The 20,276-nt window shown below is 46.8% G+C and overlaps 1 protein-coding gene across 1 annotated transcript; it reads left to right on the plus strand.

The window, feature by feature from the left end:
• Window positions 1-67: 67 nt before the first annotated feature.
• Window positions 68-5,002, plus strand: INHBB (inhibin subunit beta B). Its single transcript, XM_044438479.1, has 2 exons — window positions 68-485; window positions 4,227-5,002. Exons 1-2 carry the CDS (start codon window positions 68-70, stop codon window positions 5,000-5,002), a joined length of 1,194 nt encoding a protein of 397 aa, XP_044294414.1.
• Window positions 5,003-20,276: the final 15,274 nt, after the last annotated feature.

Below are 20,276 nucleotides of genomic sequence, written 5' to 3' on the forward strand. Positions count from 1 at the left end.
CCGGCTCGGCAGCCGCCCCGCCGCTCAGCCCGCAGCGCCAGCGCGGCGAACCCGCCCGGCGGCCGGCATGGACGGGGCGGCTCGGAGGGGGGCCCCGGCCGCCGCGCTGCTGCTGCTGCTGCTCCTGGCGGCGGCGGGCTGGCTGGGGCCGGGCGCCGGAGCCTCGCCGACCCCTCCCGGGGCCGCCCCCCAGGACACTTGCACGTCGTGCGGCTTCCGGCGGCCGGCCGAGGAGCCCGACGCCGTGGACGGCGAGTTCCTGGAGGCCGTCAAGAGGCACATCCTGAACCGGCTGCAGATGCGCGACCGGCCGAACATCACGCACGCCGTCCCCAAGGCGGCCATGGTCACGGCGCTGCGCAAGCTGCACGCGGGCAAGGTGCGCGACGACGGCCGCGTCGAGATCCCGAGCCTGGACGGGCAGGCGAGCCCGGGGCCGCCCGCGCACGAGCAGAGCTCCGAGATCATCAGCTTCGCCGAGACAGGTGGGCCGCCCTCCTCACCGCTCCGCTCCTCTCCCAGCCCCTCGCCCCTCGCCCGCCCTCCGTCTGCACGCCCGGCCGCCCTGCCGGCGGCCCTTCGGCCTTGCGCGAAGCCACGGCTCGCCTCTTGCTTCCAGGCCCGTGTGCTCCATCGCATCCCGTTGGCTCGGGATCCCCGGCCAGCCACCTGTCTTTTCTCTCCTCTGCACTCTCCTGCCGTGCCCAGCTTCTTCTGTCCTGCCGGGCCATCCTCCTCTGTGTTCTTACAACCTGCCTGCCTGCCTTCCTTTCTTTGCCCTGCAGGCCCAATTTGTGTATGCAATGCTTCATTCTGAGCGTCAGGTCTCTGTCAATCTCTTGTAGCTCCATTCATTCTTCCACACCCATCCAGGCCAGTGGCCCCATTTAGTCATCTGCAGCACTTGCTGTGGATAACCTGTTCCTTCACCTAGCCAATATTGCACATCTGCGATGGCATCACCATGCATCCATTAGGCTCTGAGTTTTGGATTGCTTTGGGCAGCCTCTCCTTCTCCAGAGCATACATTTAGGTATGCTTTCCGGACACTTCCACTATACTCATTGGTGCAGAAGTCCTTACCACTGCCCATTCATTCTGCTTCAAGCCACTGTCTAGTCCCTCCTAACTCACCTTCTTATCTGTTGACACCCTCCATTTTCCAATGTCATGCAAGCTATCTATCCTCCCATCCCCAAACTTGTGTGACCTCTTCTTTCCATCAGGTGATCCATTTCACACCTTCTGCATCTTCTGCCCCACCCACCTCTGCGCCCATCTCCTCCTATGTCCCTCAGCTACTAGCACCTGCCTGTCCTACTGGTGACCTATTTTATTAACCTATTCTATCAACATCCAACGTATCACTTCACTCCTTTCTGCTCCCTCATCCCATTTGAGCTTACGTATAGTCTTACTCTTCCTTCATGTTGTTCAGATCCTCTGCAGCATGTGCTCCATGGTCTATAAACTGCTTTGCTGACATACCTTCTCCATGTAAGCATGAACCTCTGTTCAGGATTTGGTAATCTCCTCTGTCCATCCATCCATCTCTAATGCCTCCATGCATCCTTCCACTCTTAAACTACAGAAGAACCATCACGTAGTTCTGTATACTTTTGCTTATTCCATGTTCATCCTCCCATTCATCTACATCCCAGTAGCAGAGAATCAATGCAGAATGTATCCCTATATTTCTTGCCAAGACAGTATACTGCAGTCTATTGCACATTAGCTCCCTCTTGTATTCATTCATTTTTTTACCACAATCACTCAGGATAATGTATGACCTGTAAGCAATTTCCCTTCTCATGGCTCATGGCAATATCTGTCCATCTCCATCTGCATCTTTCAGTTGCACCATCCATCCCACTATCTTCCATCCTGTGTCCCTCTGTACTTGCATGACAGTCAACTGTTCTTTATAGCACCATAGTCAACCATCCATCCCAGGTTTAATTTATCTAGCTGCTGACAACGCCCTTTCATCATTTTCAGACTCTATTTTTCCACCTGTTCATTTCAAATATTATCAGTGCCTGCCTTCCACCTTGCAGGATATCCAGAGTATCTTTTCATCCACTGGTCAGAACCACTCAAGTGAGATTTTCTTAGTACCGCATCTATCCCTCCCTCCTTTCTTTCATGTTTTGTGCTTGTACTTCTAGAATTGATTACCATAGAAGTCCCAGTTCATCTGCCAGAATAATTCATGTTCTTTTTTTTGTCTCCCCCTAAATCCTTCGCCAAGGACTACAACAGGTAGAGGTGTTCAAGCAGTGTTCCAGGTGAACCTGAGGGTTCCTTGGAAGCTGATTGTGGATTGGTCAGTCATGGTGGGGAGCCTTTCCTTCCCTGCCCTATTTAGCCAAGTTTGCATGTGCTCCTAAGAGACCGGCCATATAGAGCAACGATACAGCCTAAGCGTGTGTGACCAGGACAAGTGCAGTGTGCGCACGTGATCCATGGCAGATGTCCAGGGATTCTTTGGCCGACCTGGTGACAGAAAAACAGTGGAAAGTGTGCAAGCCATTGCAGTAGTGGCACATCTGGAGAAAGAAGATAGGTAGCTAGAGAAGTGGAAGTTGGAATCAGTCATTTAGTTCCCTCCCCTCTTTTTCTACATTGTACTTCTTATACTTCGACTGTATCTGCTTGTTTATCACTTACTGACTATATTTACGAGTTTCCATTTTGCACAGAAGTTTAGAGATAACCTTTGGACACATATAGGGCATAGAAGACTAGGCGGTATGGTGCTGATGCATGCACATACAACTATACATATATCATATATATATGTGTCCATATATTTATTGACTCTCAGCCTTAGTCCTAGAAAGTATAGGTTAAGAGCATTGCTCATCTACTAATAACAAAGTGCCACAGATTGTATATAAATAAGTTGGTGATTAAATGGTAAGAGCTGGGCCTGGACAAGAAGGATGTATGCTTTCTGGTTAACAGTATCAGCACTGAAGTTTCTGCTACTAGAATATAGAATGCAGTGGAAATGAATGAAATGAATCGGGAATCTTCTCATCCTGAACTCATTTTACTTAGAAATCAATCCCACTGAGTTCAGAGGGACTCAGTCCCAGATAAATAGATGCTGGACTGCAAGCCTGCGTCAAGATACATTAAGAGATGTCAGTGGCAGCTTCTCCCATGTATTGCTCATAACATAAGTATATAAAGTAAGAACTAAAAGGTAGCAGCTGGGTATTACAGCTTTTAATGTTCCATGAAAAAATGGGTACAATCTAGTCTTGCTTAACTCACTGAAATAATCAGTAGGACTTATAAGTAATTATTGCTCATACCCATTGGTATCCATGGTGAAACAAAGCACCTGTTTTCTATCTTTAAGAGTTGTGTGGGGCAGGGGATTTCTGTAGACATGGCCTGTCATGCAAAATTCCCTCTTTCACACAATCATAAAAGGTGTTCTCTTTTGTATCACTTCAGGATACAGGTAGGATAGGGGCTTGCCAAATTGAAAGCAAAAGTCCAGCAACTAGAAATCTAGCCTGTCAGGAAGATGGGTAAGCCAGAGCCCCTTTCCTGGAATCTAGTTTTGCACATTCATGGAATATAAAAGTGTGGAGGAGCATGCCTCAATCTGCATTCTGAAACGATACCGCCCAGACACAGGTTTACAAGCCCCGTAAGAACTAGACCTCAGTTAAGCGAGCTAGTCAATTAGTGCCTGCGTTTCCCAAGGAACATGGGGCTTCTGGGTGAGATTACAGTACATCTAAATTGTAACCAAATCCTTTCTTCGCGAAACATTCCCTGATTGTTAACTATCTGTGCTTTCTGGGAAAATTATACATGAAGGCTGCCTTGGCCAGGCCAACACTTTAAAAAACTAATTAGCACTTGTCCAGGTGTTCACAGGGTTCCTTTCATGGCTCTCAGTCTCTCTGACCTTAATTGCTTGTATACTGATTTCTAAGGATCTGCATTTTTTTCCACCTATAGCCTGATTAGTTTCTCTCTGGGAAATCACTTTGTAATGGGGCTCTTTCTACTGATTCAGCCATGGAACTCAGTCAGCAATTTGTACTGTATAGTATCTTCCCACCCCCAGTCCTGTTTTGATCATTTACATATGTTGTTTTTATCCATTTAATAAGCTGATGCAGTTATTTCTTTTGAAAATAAAATGACAATACTTCTTCTGAACTTAATGGACTTTCCCCACCCAAATTCTTCTCTCCTAGATGATCTGACATCCTCTAGAATGCGTCTCTATTTCTTCATTTCCAATGAAGGGAACCAGAATTTGTTTGTGGCTCAAGCCAGTCTGTGGCTTTACTTGAAGCTGCTTCCGTATGTCTTGGAGAAAGGCAGCCGACGAAAAGTAAGAGTCAAAGTGTATTTCCAAGACCCGGACACTAGCAACAAGTGGAATGTGGTTGAAAAGAAAGTTGATCTCAAAAGAAGTGGTTGGCACACATTTCCCATGACAGAAGCAATCCAGGCTCTGTTTGAGAGAGGGGAAAGAAGGCTGAACTTGGATGTTCAGTGCGAAGGCTGTGAAGAGTATTCAGTGCTGCCAATTTACGTGGACCCTGGGGATGAGTCTCACCGGCCCTTTTTGGTGGTGCAGGCCCGGTTGGCTGACAACAAGCACAGGATCCGGAAAAGAGGCCTGGAGTGTGATGGCAGGACCAATTTATGTTGCAGGCAACAGTTTTACATTGACTTTAGACTCATTGGGTGGAACGACTGGATCATAGCGCCATTGGGTTACTATGGGAATTACTGTGAAGGGAGCTGCCCGGCCTATTTGGCTGGCGTCCCGGGCTCAGCTTCCTCTTTTCACACTGCAGTCGTGAATCAGTACCGCATGCGAGGGCTGAACCCAGGCACTGTGAACTCCTGCTGCATCCCAACCAAACTGAGCACAATGTCCATGCTGTACTTTGACGATGAATACAACATCGTGAAGAGGGACGTTCCCAATATGATTGTGGAAGAGTGTGGCTGCGCCTGATTTGGAGGGGTGTGCTTGAGAGGGGAGGGGGCAGGGAGGGGGGTGAGAACATTCCCATACTGAATGGAATCGGAGGGGCGTTTGGCTGTATTTCTTCCTTCTAGGCATGGATGTTTCAAAAAAGAAAAAGAAATCACTGCAGAGGCAACGGCAGCAAAGCAGCAATCACAGCAGCAACCAAGATGTCATTTCACTCTGTTGTCAGGACAGTGGCAGGCTGTGGATCCTGGACACTAAAATACGCTACCACTTATAAACTAATGCTATGAAGTACTTTAAACTCACCTGCACACCTGCGGACACAAGCACACGTACACAGCCACACGCACACGCAAGTTGCATGATTTGGCGTGGAGGAGGGAAGCGAGGGACAGCAAGGAAGTAAGTGTCTGCCAGTGATAGACACGAATGGGCCAGTAGCCATTTCTTCAGCCAGACAGCCAGCCCACAAGCCAGGTGTATCGAATGAAACCATTGTTAAGCACAAGAAAAGAGAACAGTCTAATATATTCTCATGCACAGGTATTTAAGTGACCAAACATACAAACGACCACCATCACCTCTAAGGTCTGAAAAGGAAGCAGCAGGCTACCTGCTTAAGGCAAGATTCGCCCTTCCTCTTGGTGTTAATGCGTGTATATATATATATTTTTAAAAAATCACAAATAGCCTATAGCACTTCCAGGGTAGAATATTGATGACACAAGAGTGAGACCGCGCGCGCGCGAGAGAGAGACAGAAGCAAGTACCATGAACATAACATAAAAAGAGTAGCTGCGTTCTTCCAAATGGCACGTTGGCTTGATTTCACGCTTTAACGGACCACCAGATTCGCCCATACCCTGCCCACTTAGACGGCTATGCTAGTTACGTCGCCTACAAAGGGCTGGGCCATCCTTGCCCTGGGTTTACTCACTGCGTATGTTACTGTTTGTGTTCCCAGAACTTCGGCAACACCACACGTTGCAGTTTGTGCTCCGTGGCAGGGGATTCGGCGGGGGCCGCTTGCAGAACGGATTGTGCAGGGGGTGGCAAAGGCAGACAGGGAGAAGGGGAATTGGAGATAGCACAAGAACATGGATGAGCCCTAAGGAGAAGTTACAGTCACACGGTAGATACATTTCTGAGGCGGTGGTAATGAGGGAGAATTCATCACATTTTGCAACTGGTAAGGAACATTTCATAGATCTAGAGGAGAGAAAATGAGAGTGGGGAAGAGGATTCTGTTGGGTTCCCCCCCACCCCACAGTTCCCTTTCCAGGACCTGTCAAAGATGGCTGCAGAGCTCAGAAATCCATGCTATAGCACAGCACTCACACAACTGCTTGAATGCATGTTTTAAAGCACTTGCAGATTTCAATGCCTTGAACGGTTGGTACTTGCTGATGCACTGCTCTTTGCTCACTATCTCTAGTTAAAAACAAGTGCCGCATGAGCTATGCAATTTAAAGTGTCGGCCCATACTCGATGAAACTGGACTGAAATGAGATGGTACTTTTTATATTTTTTTTATACTTGAAATTAAATCTTTTGCTTCTTTTTTAAAAAGCGAATGATTGCTTTTCATGTTTGCACTGATGTAGTTGCATGACTTAGTCAAAAGAAACTGCCATTTGAAAAAAAGGTTATTTTTATAGCTGCAAAAATAATAATGAATACAGTGAAATGTATTATACATAAAATTTTGGAACCAAAGAGGCCAAGATATTAATTGCAATTTTTATCAGATGGCAAGGCCATCCTATATCTATATGCCATAAAAGGATACTGAACACTCCTGTGAGGCCTACCAATTCTTTTTCAGGGTACAAAATGGATTCCATTGTGTTTGGGTCAGTGTCTTTTCTATTCCATCATACATAGCTGACATTATAATATGTACATCCTTTAAAAAAATGAAAGAAAGAAACCCAATTGTTGTTTATTTAATAAAGTCCCTTGTAGGTTCTGTTCCATAATAATTTAAATACCAAACAACTTTCACTTAGATTTGCTGTCGGGAGTATTTTACATTTGTGTACAGTTTAAGTAAATAAAACAAAATGGAAAAAACCGAACTGCAGCAGCTTCTTGCAGTTACACTGTCCTGGTGGAGAACCCTTGGTTGTGAAGTATCCATAGTCTGGAGGATCAAGGCCTTCTTACTGAACATGCTTCTGCATTGCTGAATGGGACCATCAATGCATAACTGTTTGTGGGATGAGGGCCAGGGAGCTCACAGTACAGGCGCAAGTCTCATTAAATTGCACAGGTCGCAAACAATTTGGGGGAACACAACCCAGGGCCTTGCATATACCCAGATTAATGGAGAAGCACCTTGATTTTGCTGCTCCCCTTCACCCCTTCAGAATAGTTCTGGGACCATTCCCTTACAGCAAACAAAGACAGCTTTTGCTGGCAGTAATGGGTGGGAAGCTTTGGCTTGTATTTTTTCCAACTTTTTGCATCCAGGGAATGCTTTCTGCATGGATTTGACTGTCGTGGATCTGCTGGCCACCTGTGCCACCAAAAAAAGGATCAAAAGAGGACAGCCGTTTGCAGGACATTTCTGTGTACAGGTTTTGCACAATAGATGCAACTTTAGAAACAGTTGCTAAAATTTAAATAGAAATACAATACATCTCAGCACAACAAGGAAGAATGTGACCAGGTGCCTTGTGAGCTTGTCCAGGTGCTGTTGAAGGGCATGTCCAAGGCCCAGCTCTCCCTTCTTACCTTTAGACCAAACTTGGATGAGGAGGGACTTCACACAGAGGACTGTTCTCTGTAAGTAGGGCACATGGCACACCAGCTGTGGAACCCGGGACTGCCTGCCACACAATCTCTGCAGAGCCATTTTAGGACATGCACTGAGTACATGCATCTCGCTCCCACTTGCCTTTGCTCTGCGGCACAGCCAGGACTCCGCTGCCATCTCATCATGCAAGGCAAGGCTGCAGGCAGATGTGCCATCTTCCAGGATGCGTGTGCCCCGTCCCTGGTATTCTCACCAAAGTAACCCCGAGAGATTTCTAGGTATAGCCGGGGTTCCCCTGAACAACAGTTGGAAAATCAGAAGGCGGTACAGTTTCTGGCCTTGAGGCCACAGCTGGGCTTTGGTCAAATGTGAAATGGTCATGGAGAAATAGCGGAAAGGTACAGTGCCACTGGCTAGAGCAGCTCTAGCAAGGGAGTAATGTAGTCTTCCCAAGCTGCTGTCTTCCATATGTGCAGGTCTGTGGTTCCCAGTGTCTCCAGTCATCATGGCCAAAGGCTGTGCTGAGTTGGGGTGGCCAGTTGTGCTGCTTAGTGGCAGCAGGAATGGCAGTCCAGCACACCTGAAGAACACCAGCTTGGAAAAGAGCACCCCAGTGCAATGCAGGGCATCAACTGCCTTTCCCTGATTCCTGTGAACGCTGAGCAAAATATTGCCTCTCTTTCTACCAGCAGAGCTTCAGCTAGCAGGAACACTTTGATTTCCTTTGGCTCTTGTGAATACTCATGAGCTTTGTCATTTATAATTTAGGAAGGGCCTAATCCTGCAGTCGCTTCTGGTCTTGTATCATACCAACTGCATTGCACAATATGCTGATATTCTCTTTGCTGTCCCAGAGTCTTTACATGTTAGGAAGTAGCAATGGGGAACAAAATCTCTTCTGGTTCAGTGCTGGTGAAAGGGGCTGATCGCTTTCCTCTAGTGGTGTTTTCCCACTAAAAGCCCCTTCCCCACCAATGGCTAAAGCTGCTCCTTGGTCCCGCTGGTCTGTACTTGCATGTTTCCCCTAATGAAGCAAAGAGCAGCTCTGGGATGAGGGAAAATGATTCTGGGGTGGGAAGGGGAGAAATAGCTCCCTCTTCCCCAACTCCATAGTTTGAATGTGAATTCTTCCCCACCCCTTGAGTGCTTCTTCCTACACTTTAAAGAGACTGGAGATCCAGTTGTCCTTTCTCAGTAGTTCTCTGCCAGCACCTTCCAGATGGTTTGGACTACAACTCCCGTCACTTCTGACTGCAGTATGTGCTGGCTGGAGCCAGTGGGAATTGTAGTCCAAAGCCTCTGGAGGGCACCAGGTTGGGGAAGACTTTCCTATCTACTTGGAGTCTTACTGCAGCGGCATTACAGGGTTTGCAGCGTTTTAAGGCTGTAGTCTTCATTGATCATTACTTGATGAAGGTCTGTGCCAGGAGGGGGCACAGCTCAGTGCTAAGAGTACCTGTCGGGCATGGAGGACCATGCTCGATTCCTGGCTTCTTCAAACAAGGCTAGGAAAGGATCCTGCCAGAAATCCTGGAGACCCATGATTCCTCAGTGTTGACCATATGGAGCTGGGTGGACCCAGGGCCTGACTGCTTTCTCTCTCCCTAATTTCTGATATACCACACCACACCACCATAGGATCCATGCCAGCTATGTGTGGACACATCCTCCAAAGTTTCAGAGATGATATTAGGTTCATGCCAGTAAAATTATTGTTATCATTATGTTGCATTTATAGCCCACCTTTCTTCCTCTTGCAAGGAACTCAAGGCAGCTCACAGGGTTCTCCTCCCCTCCAGTCTATCCTCACAACAACAACCTTGTGAGGTAGGTTAGGCCGAGAAGCAGTTACTGGCCCAGAATCACCCAGTGAGCTTCATGGCTGAGTGGAGATTAGAACCCGGATCTCCCAAGTCCCAGTCGAACACTCTCACCACTGTGTCACAGTGGCTCTCCGCGTTGTCCTAGCAGAGATCTTGCAAGCCCCAGGTCTTCCATCCGTAGGCCATGCTGATTTATTCTGTGACAGCCTCAGCTTGATTGAAATATCAAGATATGATGGAAAAAAACAGATTTGTGTCGCAGTATCTGATTGATGGTATCCCAGCAGCAATGACAGCAGCGGTGTGTGACGCAGGTGTGCTCCCGACAGGCTCTGCCCATCTACCTGCTCGTTTCAAGCAGAGGCTCTGGCGAGGCGTGACTAACAGCTGATACTAATGGCATTGTGAGAGAGCATCCCCCCAAAGAGCAATAACAGGGACTGGTCAGATACGCTTCCAGAAAATTGGGCCTGTGCCCCGTAGTTAGGAAAGAGCTGAGGAAGACGTACTGCGCCCCACCATGCAGCTGGCGGACCCATGTTCACCGCTAGTGGTACTGGACAGGCCCGAAACATTTTGCTGCCAGAAGTGAAGGACACGGTGGCGCCTCGTTCCCTTCCATTCAAGTTGAGCTGAATCTGCAACTCCGATGATGGGCCAGCATCCTCCATGCCCCTGCGGGGGCTGCAGGCTGGCTGAAAGGACGGGCCACGCGGCACACCCAGATCTTTCTGCCGCTGCCGCTTCCCTCAGCCTTGCTCGCTGCCGGCCCAGCCAGCTGTTGCGGGACAGCCATGTGGCTGAGCTCTGTCCTGCAACACCCCATCCCAGCTCCCTGCTCCTCAGCATCTGTCACCCAGGGCCTCTGCTGCACTCTTCCTAATGGTGGGGCTGGCCCTGCAGGGTTGCCACCTTGGCATCCAGCTGCAAACACAGCAGCTTAACCCTGCCCCCGCCCCAAACGAGACAACTATGTGAAATCCCACTTCTTCACAGATTCAAAGGAGAGGATTCCTTGACAGGAGGCCTGTTTTCCTTCCACCCTTCTCCTCAGCTGGCTCTGTCCTTGGCCACACTCTGTCCCTTCTGCTTCTGTGGATAGAGGAGGTTTCTGGAAGCCAAGTCACACCAGTTCACATACTTCGGTCTTCATCATTTTTTAATGTGAGTTTAAATGCATGATTTTTGTTTGCTGAAGCTTGCCTGAAGTAACTCAGGCAAGGAAGGTGGGGGTGTATTTGTTCAAAGAGTTATGGAAGCCAGTGCAAAACATGTCGGTCCTTAATGTGCCCATATGTCTTTGCCCGAATATTGCCTACTGGGGAAAATGCACACACTATGCAGCTTGTGTGGGAAGTGCCTGATACTACATGTCACATAAGTGTGCAAAGGTTTGCTGCAGAATCAACCCCACGCTTTTTGATTGGCCCATCTTCCCATGCCCTTTCCTCCCCACAACTCAAGCTCATAGTCATTGTTATCACTTTCTGTTTTCTTAAATTGAAACAGATGTTGATTCCACAAACTCCTGCAAGGCATTTGCTTAACCTCGTTACTAGCAAGAGGTGGTTAATTCTGTGAAACCAAAACCCCAGATGGTGTGGGGACTTTTTTAGAATGCAGATCAGTTTTGGGGAGAAGAGGGTTGGTGATCTTTCTTTGGGATGAGAGTGTAATTTAGGAAGCAGTAATAATTATGTCTTGTCCAGAGACCACAGCACAAATAGCTTCTGAAAAGGACTGGACAAATAGGGCTAGAGGAAATAAGTCTATCAGTGGCTAATAGCCATAATAGCTTAATGGAACCTCCAAGTCCAGGAGCAGTATTGCCATGCATGTCAGATACAGGGAAAGCGGAGGACTGTTTTCTTTATGTCCCTGCTTATAAGCTTCCCAGAAACAACTGGTTGGTCACTGTGGCAAATTGAATGGTCCCTTGTTCTGATCTGTCAATGGACTTTTTATGTTCTGAACAATCTGCCAGCGCTGAGGGAGAGAAAATGGAAATAGATGGTTGGTTTGGGCAGTATTTCTTCCCTCCAAGTTGCCCTCCTGTGCTATCACTACCTGGGTCATCCAGGTCTCAAGCTGAAGTGGTTCTTTTCTCTCTCTGGTCACAGGTGTGGATCCCCGAGGAAAATAGTCTGGGCAGGGGTTCTGGGTGAGGCAAGGAATGGGAAGGGGGGAAATTGGGGGAAGGAAGTGTGATAACCAATCTGCTCCCTTCTTTCGATTCTGAATGTCCAGATGGAATGTTGCTGTGGAAAACAGGCAAAGATCTCCAACTCCCACATGGTGTAGATGAAAAATGGGCAGGTAGGAATCCTGTTTTAGACCTTAAGCTGTAATGATGGAGGTAAGCTCAGATTTGTCTTGGAAAATTGAACTATTTCCATTGCCCTTTCCCTGCAAATTTGGAAGATAATTTCATTTATTCTGAGGCCAATTCCAAGTCAAAATTCATCCATTGTCTGAAAGGGGCTACCTTGGCTGAGTTCACATGTAAGAAAACAACCCAGAGTATGGGTTGAATACAGATTTTTGTTCAATCATGGCTTGTTGTTGAATCAAGGGTTGTCATTATGTGCAAATCTTGAACTATGGTTTAACTATGGGTTGCTAGTCACAAACAACTCAGGAATAGAACCTATAGGAAAGAACTTGTGTTATCCTTAAGATCATTGGAAGAGGCCTTTCTGGTTATGCCATGACCTGCAGATCATCATCTTGTGGCAACCCAGAAGTGGCCCTTCTCTATTGTGGCATCCATCTTATGGAAGGCCATCCTCTCTGAAATCTGGGAAACTTCAACTATGCTTTAGGCACTGATTAAAGACTCATCTCTTTACCCGAAGCTTCTTTACTCAGGATGCTATGGCTCAGTTTGCTTGCTAATTATGGCCCAGTGAGTAATTGGTTTGAGTGTAGTGTTTTCAGAGCCCAAAATACAAACTCATAAAAAGCTTTTAATGGATTTCTTTTTGGAAAACCTCATATAGGGATTGATGATATGTTAAGTGGTATATAGATCAGTTAAATAAAGAGTGGACTTCTATGCATGTTTAGATAGAAAAAAGCCCTTCCACTGGTTGGGGAATTCTCAGTAGTGGTTTTTCTTTCTGAACACGTGTGGGGCTGCAGCCTAAATGATGTCAGTGAGGGTCCACAACTCCTGGCTATTAGCCATGATGGCCAGAGCTCATGTGAGTTGTCATCCAGAACATTTGGAGGGTCTACCATACAGGTTTCTTCCCTGTAGGTCTTGAATAACAGGCTTGGGGAGTGCATTCTGTCTCTCCTCTTCAGCCAGTTAAGTCTCCCCTGATTCAACCTTGGAACTAAGGTGACCATTGCAGTGTAACCCAGTGAGAAAATATTCTTGTCCCTTATGAAATTGATGGTAAATATCACATTAATGTTAGCCAGGGAATGACTTTTGTGAAACATTTTAGCAAGTGGTACCTTGGCTCGCGAACTTAATCCATTCCAGGACTCTAGTCAGATTTCCCCATAAGGTTCAGTGTAAGTAAGGTTAATCCATTCTGCAACTATTTTTTTTTAAATCACAAAAATGTGAAGCAGGCACACTCGTGGGAGGAGGCAGGCACACTCGAGGGGGAGGCGGGCGCGATTGCGGGAGAGCTCAGGGGAGAGGCAGGTGTGATCGTGATCGTCACCCGATGCAGAGTTTGCAACCCCAGGCAAAATTTTTCAGAAATTTCTGTTTGCAACCTGATTTGGTCATGAACTGAGGCGTTTGTGAGCCGAGGTACTGCTGTATATGTTAGGGCTGAGCCAAACCAAACCTAGTGAGGGTCTATTGCTTCATGTTCTAGACTGTGGAAATGGGTGGACTGGCCAGTATGAACCTGAGTGCATAACTGTGGAAGAAGGTGCCATGAGGTGCCATGTTAAATGCCTCATGGAGAGACAACCAGGAAGACTCAAAAGCTGTCCTGCTGAACATGAGCACACAAAAGGAGCTCTGATGGATCCAACTGAGAGTACATTTTAAGAAGGACATCTGCAATCCAGAATGCATCCAGAGGAGGGTGATGAGGGTGAGAGGAGTTTGGAAACCAGCTCCATTGAGAAGTGCTTGATAGAGGTTTAGCCTAGAGAAGTGCTAGATAGAGGTTTAGCCTAGAGAAGAAAGGATTACAGGGAGACATGGGAGCTGTCTTCCAAGACAAGACTGGGGATCTGGGAGCTGTGGTTTCTCATCCCCACTCAGCCATGGAGCTCACTGGGTGACTTTGGGCCAGTCACAGACCTCTGCTCAACCTACCTCATGGGGTTGTTTTTGTGGGGATAAGACTGAAAAGGAGAATGATGTAAGCTGCCATGAGTTCCTTAGAAGGAAAAAAGGTGGGATATAAATATAATTAATAAACTATCTGAAGGGCTGTCACAGAAAAGATGGAGCATACTTCTCTGTTGCCCCGGCTGATGGGACTAGAAGTAACTGGTGGAAATGGCAGAGAACCAGATTTGGGATAAAGTTTAGAAGGAACACTCTTAAAGTGAAAACCATTTGACTGTGGAATCGTCTGCCTTAGGAGGATGTGGGCTCTGTTTTCTGCACCTGTTGGAGTGGCATCCTGCACTGTATATCCTGTATTGAGCTGGACTGAATGACCTTCAGGATCCCTTTCTACTCTAATATTCTATTATTCAAATTAAGCTGCAAAGGTGATAACTGAGCCTTACTTCAGGCTATGTTATTTGGATCCAGATTCTTATTTTTGGCTACCTGAATGGAGGTGGTCCTTTATATACCGTGTTCTGTTAAGCAGTGCAGAACAGTACAAAACATCTGTGACCATGAAGATTCAGTAAACAAATATTCAGTTAAAATTAACAAAAACAGATAATGCCAATAAAAGACTTTGGAAAGGCTGGCAAAGTCTGCAGAGTCCTGACGACCTGCAAAGAAGGATCTGGATGAAAGCGGATTCCAGAGGTGCATGGCCACCCTTGAAAGGTTGCCAGCCTTATCCTCAGCATCCTGACCACCCGTCCTAACGGGCAAGGGAGAGTGCAGGTGCTTGGTAGAGGAGGAGGTGGTCCTTTTTATACCTGGGGACCAAAGGATTTAAGGTTTTATGGCATCAGTGAGCAACATGTTACCTCGCCATCATTTTTGCCCCGAATTACTTTTTTTCTTTACAGAAAAAAGAAACACAGTAGTAGCTACAGTTCGCTTGCTAGCTAAAGTGGTTTGCTTGCAAGGAAGCTAAATTTAACTATTTTAGTGATGCTGAGTACTATGGAGCAGTGTTGGTGTTGGAATTCGTCTCAAGGGGATGTCTGGAGGCGGGCATGGAAGAATGCCCTGGACCTCCCACAGTTGCTCTCTCCTGCTTTAAAATTTTAAACCAGGACATTAACTTGGAAACAAACTGGCAGCAAGTGTAGCTGGCACCGTATTGGTGCACATGAGCAGATCGCAAGTCCCCACCTGCCTGCTGCATCTGGGTGGCTGCTTTTTGCACCAGCTGAATTTTCCAAACTGTCTTAAAGGCAGCTCAGGTAGAGCACAATACAGTCGTCCAATCTGATGACGGCAGAGCATGAACGACCAGCGCTAATGAGTTCTCGGCTAGCGAAGCAGCCCATACTGCTGGAAAGGTCTCCTGGCCCCTACAGCCCGCTGAGCTTCTCCAATCAACATGGAGTCCAGGGGCACTTGGTCTTTTGGGAGACTGCTACAGCATCTAAAATCACGCGTATCCCTCTATTGATCTTGGTCACTTTCCTGCCCATAATACCTCCACCTTGTTTAGAATAAGTGCCTGCTTGGTTGCCTTCATCCATCCCAAACTTGCTTCCTGATAGCAGCTGAGGCAGTCAATAGTCTCTCTGGGCTTGCTAGATGGAAATGAAGGTGGTGCCGAACTTCATCCTCACATGGCAGCCCAAAGCCCCCAAAGTCTTCCCACAGCAATGCCATGCACATGTTGAAAAGCACAGGAGACAAGATGTTCGCTTGCAGCAGCCCACTGGCCATGGGTCTGTAAGTCATGACCCCTCACCTAGGGCTGATGGAAGGTACAGGCCAGAACATCTGGGGAAACACAAGTGTCCCATTCTTGCCATCGCCAAATGGCAGGGCGTAGAGCTGGGGTGTTTCAGCACCACCTTCTGGGGCTGCTCATCCCAGAACCACCCAGAACCCCATACTCCCGTGCCTCCCATGCCCAACCCAGACAAACTGACTCAAAGAATGCTGTGGCTGATGGTGCAGAAATCCAGGGGGACCCACCAGTCTACACTTCCCCCATCATTCCCCTGATATAAGCCATTACAAGTCTGTTTTGGTCCCCAAATTAGACTTGAACCTGAACTGAAATGGTCAGAAATAATCAGCATCTTCCAATGCTTCCTATATTGAGATGAAAATTTATGGACAAGCAGTTCTGTTTCCACAAAGGATTTAAATTCAGATACGACATAATCAGCAGTGGTTGCCACTCTTTGATGCAAAGCACTATGGGTTATTTAATTATAACTTGATGTGTAGGAACTCTGGGTATATGGGATGTGCAGTTTGTATAGGTTTTCTTTTGACAGCAGTTTAATGTTAGTGTATTTCCATTGTTTTCAATGGCGTCATTTCTGACTTATAGCAGTGCAGATGGAAGAAAAAAATGGGTTCTTTAATGTTCTTCCAGCATTGGCTTTGGAATAACTTAGTAAATGATTCTCTGTTTATGTAATTAGTATAATTATATCAAATTACATAATTGGGGCAATTATTTGGATCACGTAACCACAGCGTGTAATACACTATGGCAGAAAACTTTGTACTTGCCAAACAAGCATGTATCCTGTGATCTGCAGCCTACTTTTAAAACAATCCTGCAATCCTCTCCACCTGCATAAAACCTCAAGTCGTAGGCAGCATTTGCCAAGCAAAACCTCCATTAGTTGCGTCTAGATTGCACTTTTTGTTTTGGTTGCTCTCTCTGACAGGAACCTTGAGAGTGCCAGTCTCTTCCATTTTCCCAGTCATTAGCTGCAAGGTTATAGATTGCTACTGAGGAAATGGTGGATTGCAGGGCCCAGCAGAGGAGCATGCTCAGAAGGACAGGGTGAGAGTTCCCAAAGCGTTGAGAAAGGCTCATCTGCACTGCACACAGATATTTACTTTATGTCTGTTTACCTTGGCTTGGCATTCCACAAAGAACACCGTCGTTTAGAATTGAAGTACCTCAGGGTTCTAGTCCCCACTTGGCCACAGGTGGGCCAGTCCCAGGTGGGTGACTTTGGGTCAGTCATGGCCTCTTAACCTTTCTCACAGGGTTTTTGTTGTGGGGATAAAATGAAGCTATGCAAGCCACCCCGGGTTCTTCTCAAGAAAGAAAAAGGTGGGATATAAAAGCATGAAACCAGAACCCTAAGCCCAACCCCAACCCAAGTGAGGGGCCGAGCATTCTCTAGCTGCTGTCCCTCCAAGAATTGTGTCTCCTGGAAGACACGGCTCTGGACAGGATGTTGGTTTCTATGTTTTCCACTGTGCTGCAGCTTCAGCTCTCTAGAAGGGAATAATACCGCTACTTGTGTGTGTGTGTGTATGGGGGGGGTGTCAAGTGACACAATTTCATGGGCCTATAAAGCACAAGTTTGTCACTAATTCCCTGCTCAGGCTCAGGCAGGTCTGTCCCTGAGAGACGGAGAAAGACTATGAAACTGATGGAGTAGGATGGTGTAACATGGAGTCCTGCAACAGCAGGGGGTTGACTTGATGGCCTTCATGGTCCCTTCCAACTCTACTATTCCATGATTCTATGAAGTTTGTGGTGCAAGTGAGCCATGATTGCATTACCCCAAAAACGACATGTGAAGCATTGCTTCATGAATGTTCAGTAGCTGCTCTCACATCCTAAGGAGATCATTTCTTCAGAGCAGAAGAAAGAGGAGCCAAAATTAAATGCCCTCACTGATTTTTTTTTCAGTCCTGTGAGCCAAACTAAAGCCTTTGAGGTTCTGGTTTCCTGTAACTGCAATGCAAACAAGTAATTCCTCTTAATATTAACAGGAGCTCTATGTGTGTACCTAAGCATTACAGAGTGAATCATTTTGATAAAGCTGTTCAGTTAAGCCCTATGATTTATGAAGTGATCATGACTGTCTCAAGAGTATGTTTGTACTGACACACAAAGAGTTTGCTTTGTGTGTGTGTCTCCATATACTTGTGTGAGCATAGGAAAATTCATACTATCTAAACCAGCAGTTGGGACTTGGAACACCGGGTATTTCCAAAAAGGGAGCTCTGAGCTCTACAGGTCATGCATTCATTTCTTTTTTCTGTCCTGAAGGATTTTCACTTCCTTTGCAATAAGAAAAAAGACAGAAAAGTGCTGAGAAACATGAGGGTGTGGGAATAAACAATAGACACTATCAATGGAAACCAACAAGGTAATTAATTAATGGGACAGGAGATGAAAAGCCTTCTCTGGAAATATCCCCTTCTTTTGAGGCCGGTACTAGCATTGGGCCAGAGGTGTTGAACTTCCATCAGTATGAGGACTGAATTCCATTTCAGAGAAGTTCTTGGGGAAATCACTGGTGCTCAGGGCTGAAAGCAAATGAAGAAGAGCAAAAATGAAAGCACAGAAACATAGAAACAAAGCAAGTTAGAAGGGACCTCCTGGGCCATCTAGTCTGACCACAGCTCCAGCCAGCTCTGCTCATGTAATCCCCAACAAGTGGTTGTCCAATCTTTCCTTGAACACACTCACTGATGGGGCCTCAACCACCTCCCTGGGAAGCCCATTCCATATACTAGGGGTTCTAACCATCAGGAAGTACTTCCTGACATCAAACCTGAAGCCTGGTTGCTTGAGCTTTGTCCCATTGGAATTCTTCTTGCTCTCCACTGCAGGAAAGCACCATTAAGGACCCTCCTCCATATGACATCCCCTGCATATATAAGTTGCTATGGAATCTCCTCCAGGCTAAAAAGACCCAGGTCCTTCAATCGCTCCTCATATGTCATCCTTCCCAACTCAACTACCATTCTTGTGACCCTGCACTGAACTGATTCTAACCTAGGTATGTGTCTCCTATAATGAGGAGCCCAGAACTGGACAGGGTCACAAGAATGGTAGTTGAGTTGTGGGTGAACCAGAGTTATACAGAGTGGTATCAACACTTCCCTAGATCTGGAAGCCACGCTTCTGGCTATTCATCCAAGGGTAGTGTTTACCTTCTTAACTATTGCATCACATTGCTGGCTCATGTTCAGCCTGCTGTTGACAAGCACCCTGAGATCCCTTTCACAAGTGCTGCTCTCCAGGCACTTGCCCCCCATCCTGTACCTGTGACACCTATTCCTGTGTCCCACTAACAAGACCTTGCACTTAGCCACACTGAATGCCATCTTGCTGTCCCCTGCCCACCTCCACCTGGATCTGGATCACCTGCTCCTCAGTTGTGACCATTGCTCCTACTTTGATATTGCCCATGAAATTAGTCAGCAGACTGGTTATCCCCTCCTCCAGGTCATTGGTAAAAAGGTTGAACAGACTTGGTCCCAGAACTGAGTCCTGGGGGACTCTTCTCACTGGCTGCCATCCTGATGATTCTCCACTGTTAGTCACCTTCTGCTTGCAGTCCATCAACCATGCCCTAATCCATTGGACAGTGCATTGATCTATCCCAAAGTCCAACAATTTCTCAACCAGGCTCTCATGCAGCACTTTGTCAAAGGCCTTGCTGAAATCCAGGTAAACCACATCCACCATTTCCCTCTGTCTAGCCATCTCGAGACCTTATCATAGAATTCCACAACTTTCCATTCTTTCATTTAAAGCTCTTTCTGGTAGTCACTAACCCTAAGGAGAGCTATTTTCACCTTTAAAATGGGAGGAAATGGCACAAAAGCCAAGAAATCACCAAGGGATTATTTGTCTAGGAAACGGATGTGGGGTCGGGGAAGAGGTGGTGGCCATGTAGAGGTTCCAGGATTTGGTGAGGGTCTGTGGCCCTGCATCAGGTGGAGTGAGGTGCTCATCTCATGCAGCTGTTCCTAGGCGTCCTGCTAGGGCAGCAGGTGGTGTCATTACTACAGGTTTTTTTCTCCCCAGGATGAAGGACAAGTTTTGGAATTTTGTGGCACAGCTTTCAAAATACCTTGACCAGCCTTGGGAATATATGCACGTTGCTGTGGGGAGGATCCTCTGACAGGAAAATGTATTGTGCCTCACCTCTTCTCCAGAATGCCCATTAATTTGGTCCCAGATTTCTTTTGGTATGTGCAAATTATAGCTGTTAATTGGCCTGCTTTGCAGCCACATCACATTGTTGACTCACATTCAGCTTGTGAACTACAACACTTCCAATTGTTGCAGTACTAGTACTTGGCTCAACAATACATCTATAGTATAGTAGTATTGTTGAGCCAAGTATTGCAACAATACATCTGATTCCCTTTTCCTAGCTATCTGACTTGGCATTTGTCCCCATTGAATCTCATTCTGTTACCTTCAGTCCAGCACTCCAGCCTATCAAGATTACCTTGAATTTTGTTTTTGTCTTCCAGGGTATTAGCAATCTTACCCAATCTGTGAATTTGATCAGCATTTCTTGCACCTGTGCGTCCAAGTCGTTAATAGAAATGTTGAACAGCACCCGTTTCAGGACTGAGCTCTGTCATACCCCACTTGTTTCCTCTGCCCAGTCTGAGAAGGTGCCATTGAGAAGCACTCTC

The sequence above is a fragment of the Varanus komodoensis genome, unplaced genomic scaffold, assembly GCF_004798865.1.
Source record: "Varanus komodoensis strain SLA01 unplaced genomic scaffold, ASM479886v1 scaffold32, whole genome shotgun sequence".
Taxonomy (NCBI): Eukaryota; Metazoa; Chordata; class Lepidosauria; order Squamata; family Varanidae; genus Varanus; species Varanus komodoensis.

Bases quoted from the DNA above. Each gene is read 5' to 3' on its own strand.
- INHBB (XM_044438479.1), top strand. From the start codon at position 68: ATGGACGGGGCGGCTCGGAGGGGGGCCCCGGCCGCCGCGCTGCTGCTG. The intron at 486-4,226 runs GTGGGCCGCCCT...CTTCTCTCCTAG, and splicing joins CATCAGCTTCGCCGAGACAG to ATGATCTGACATCCTCTAGA.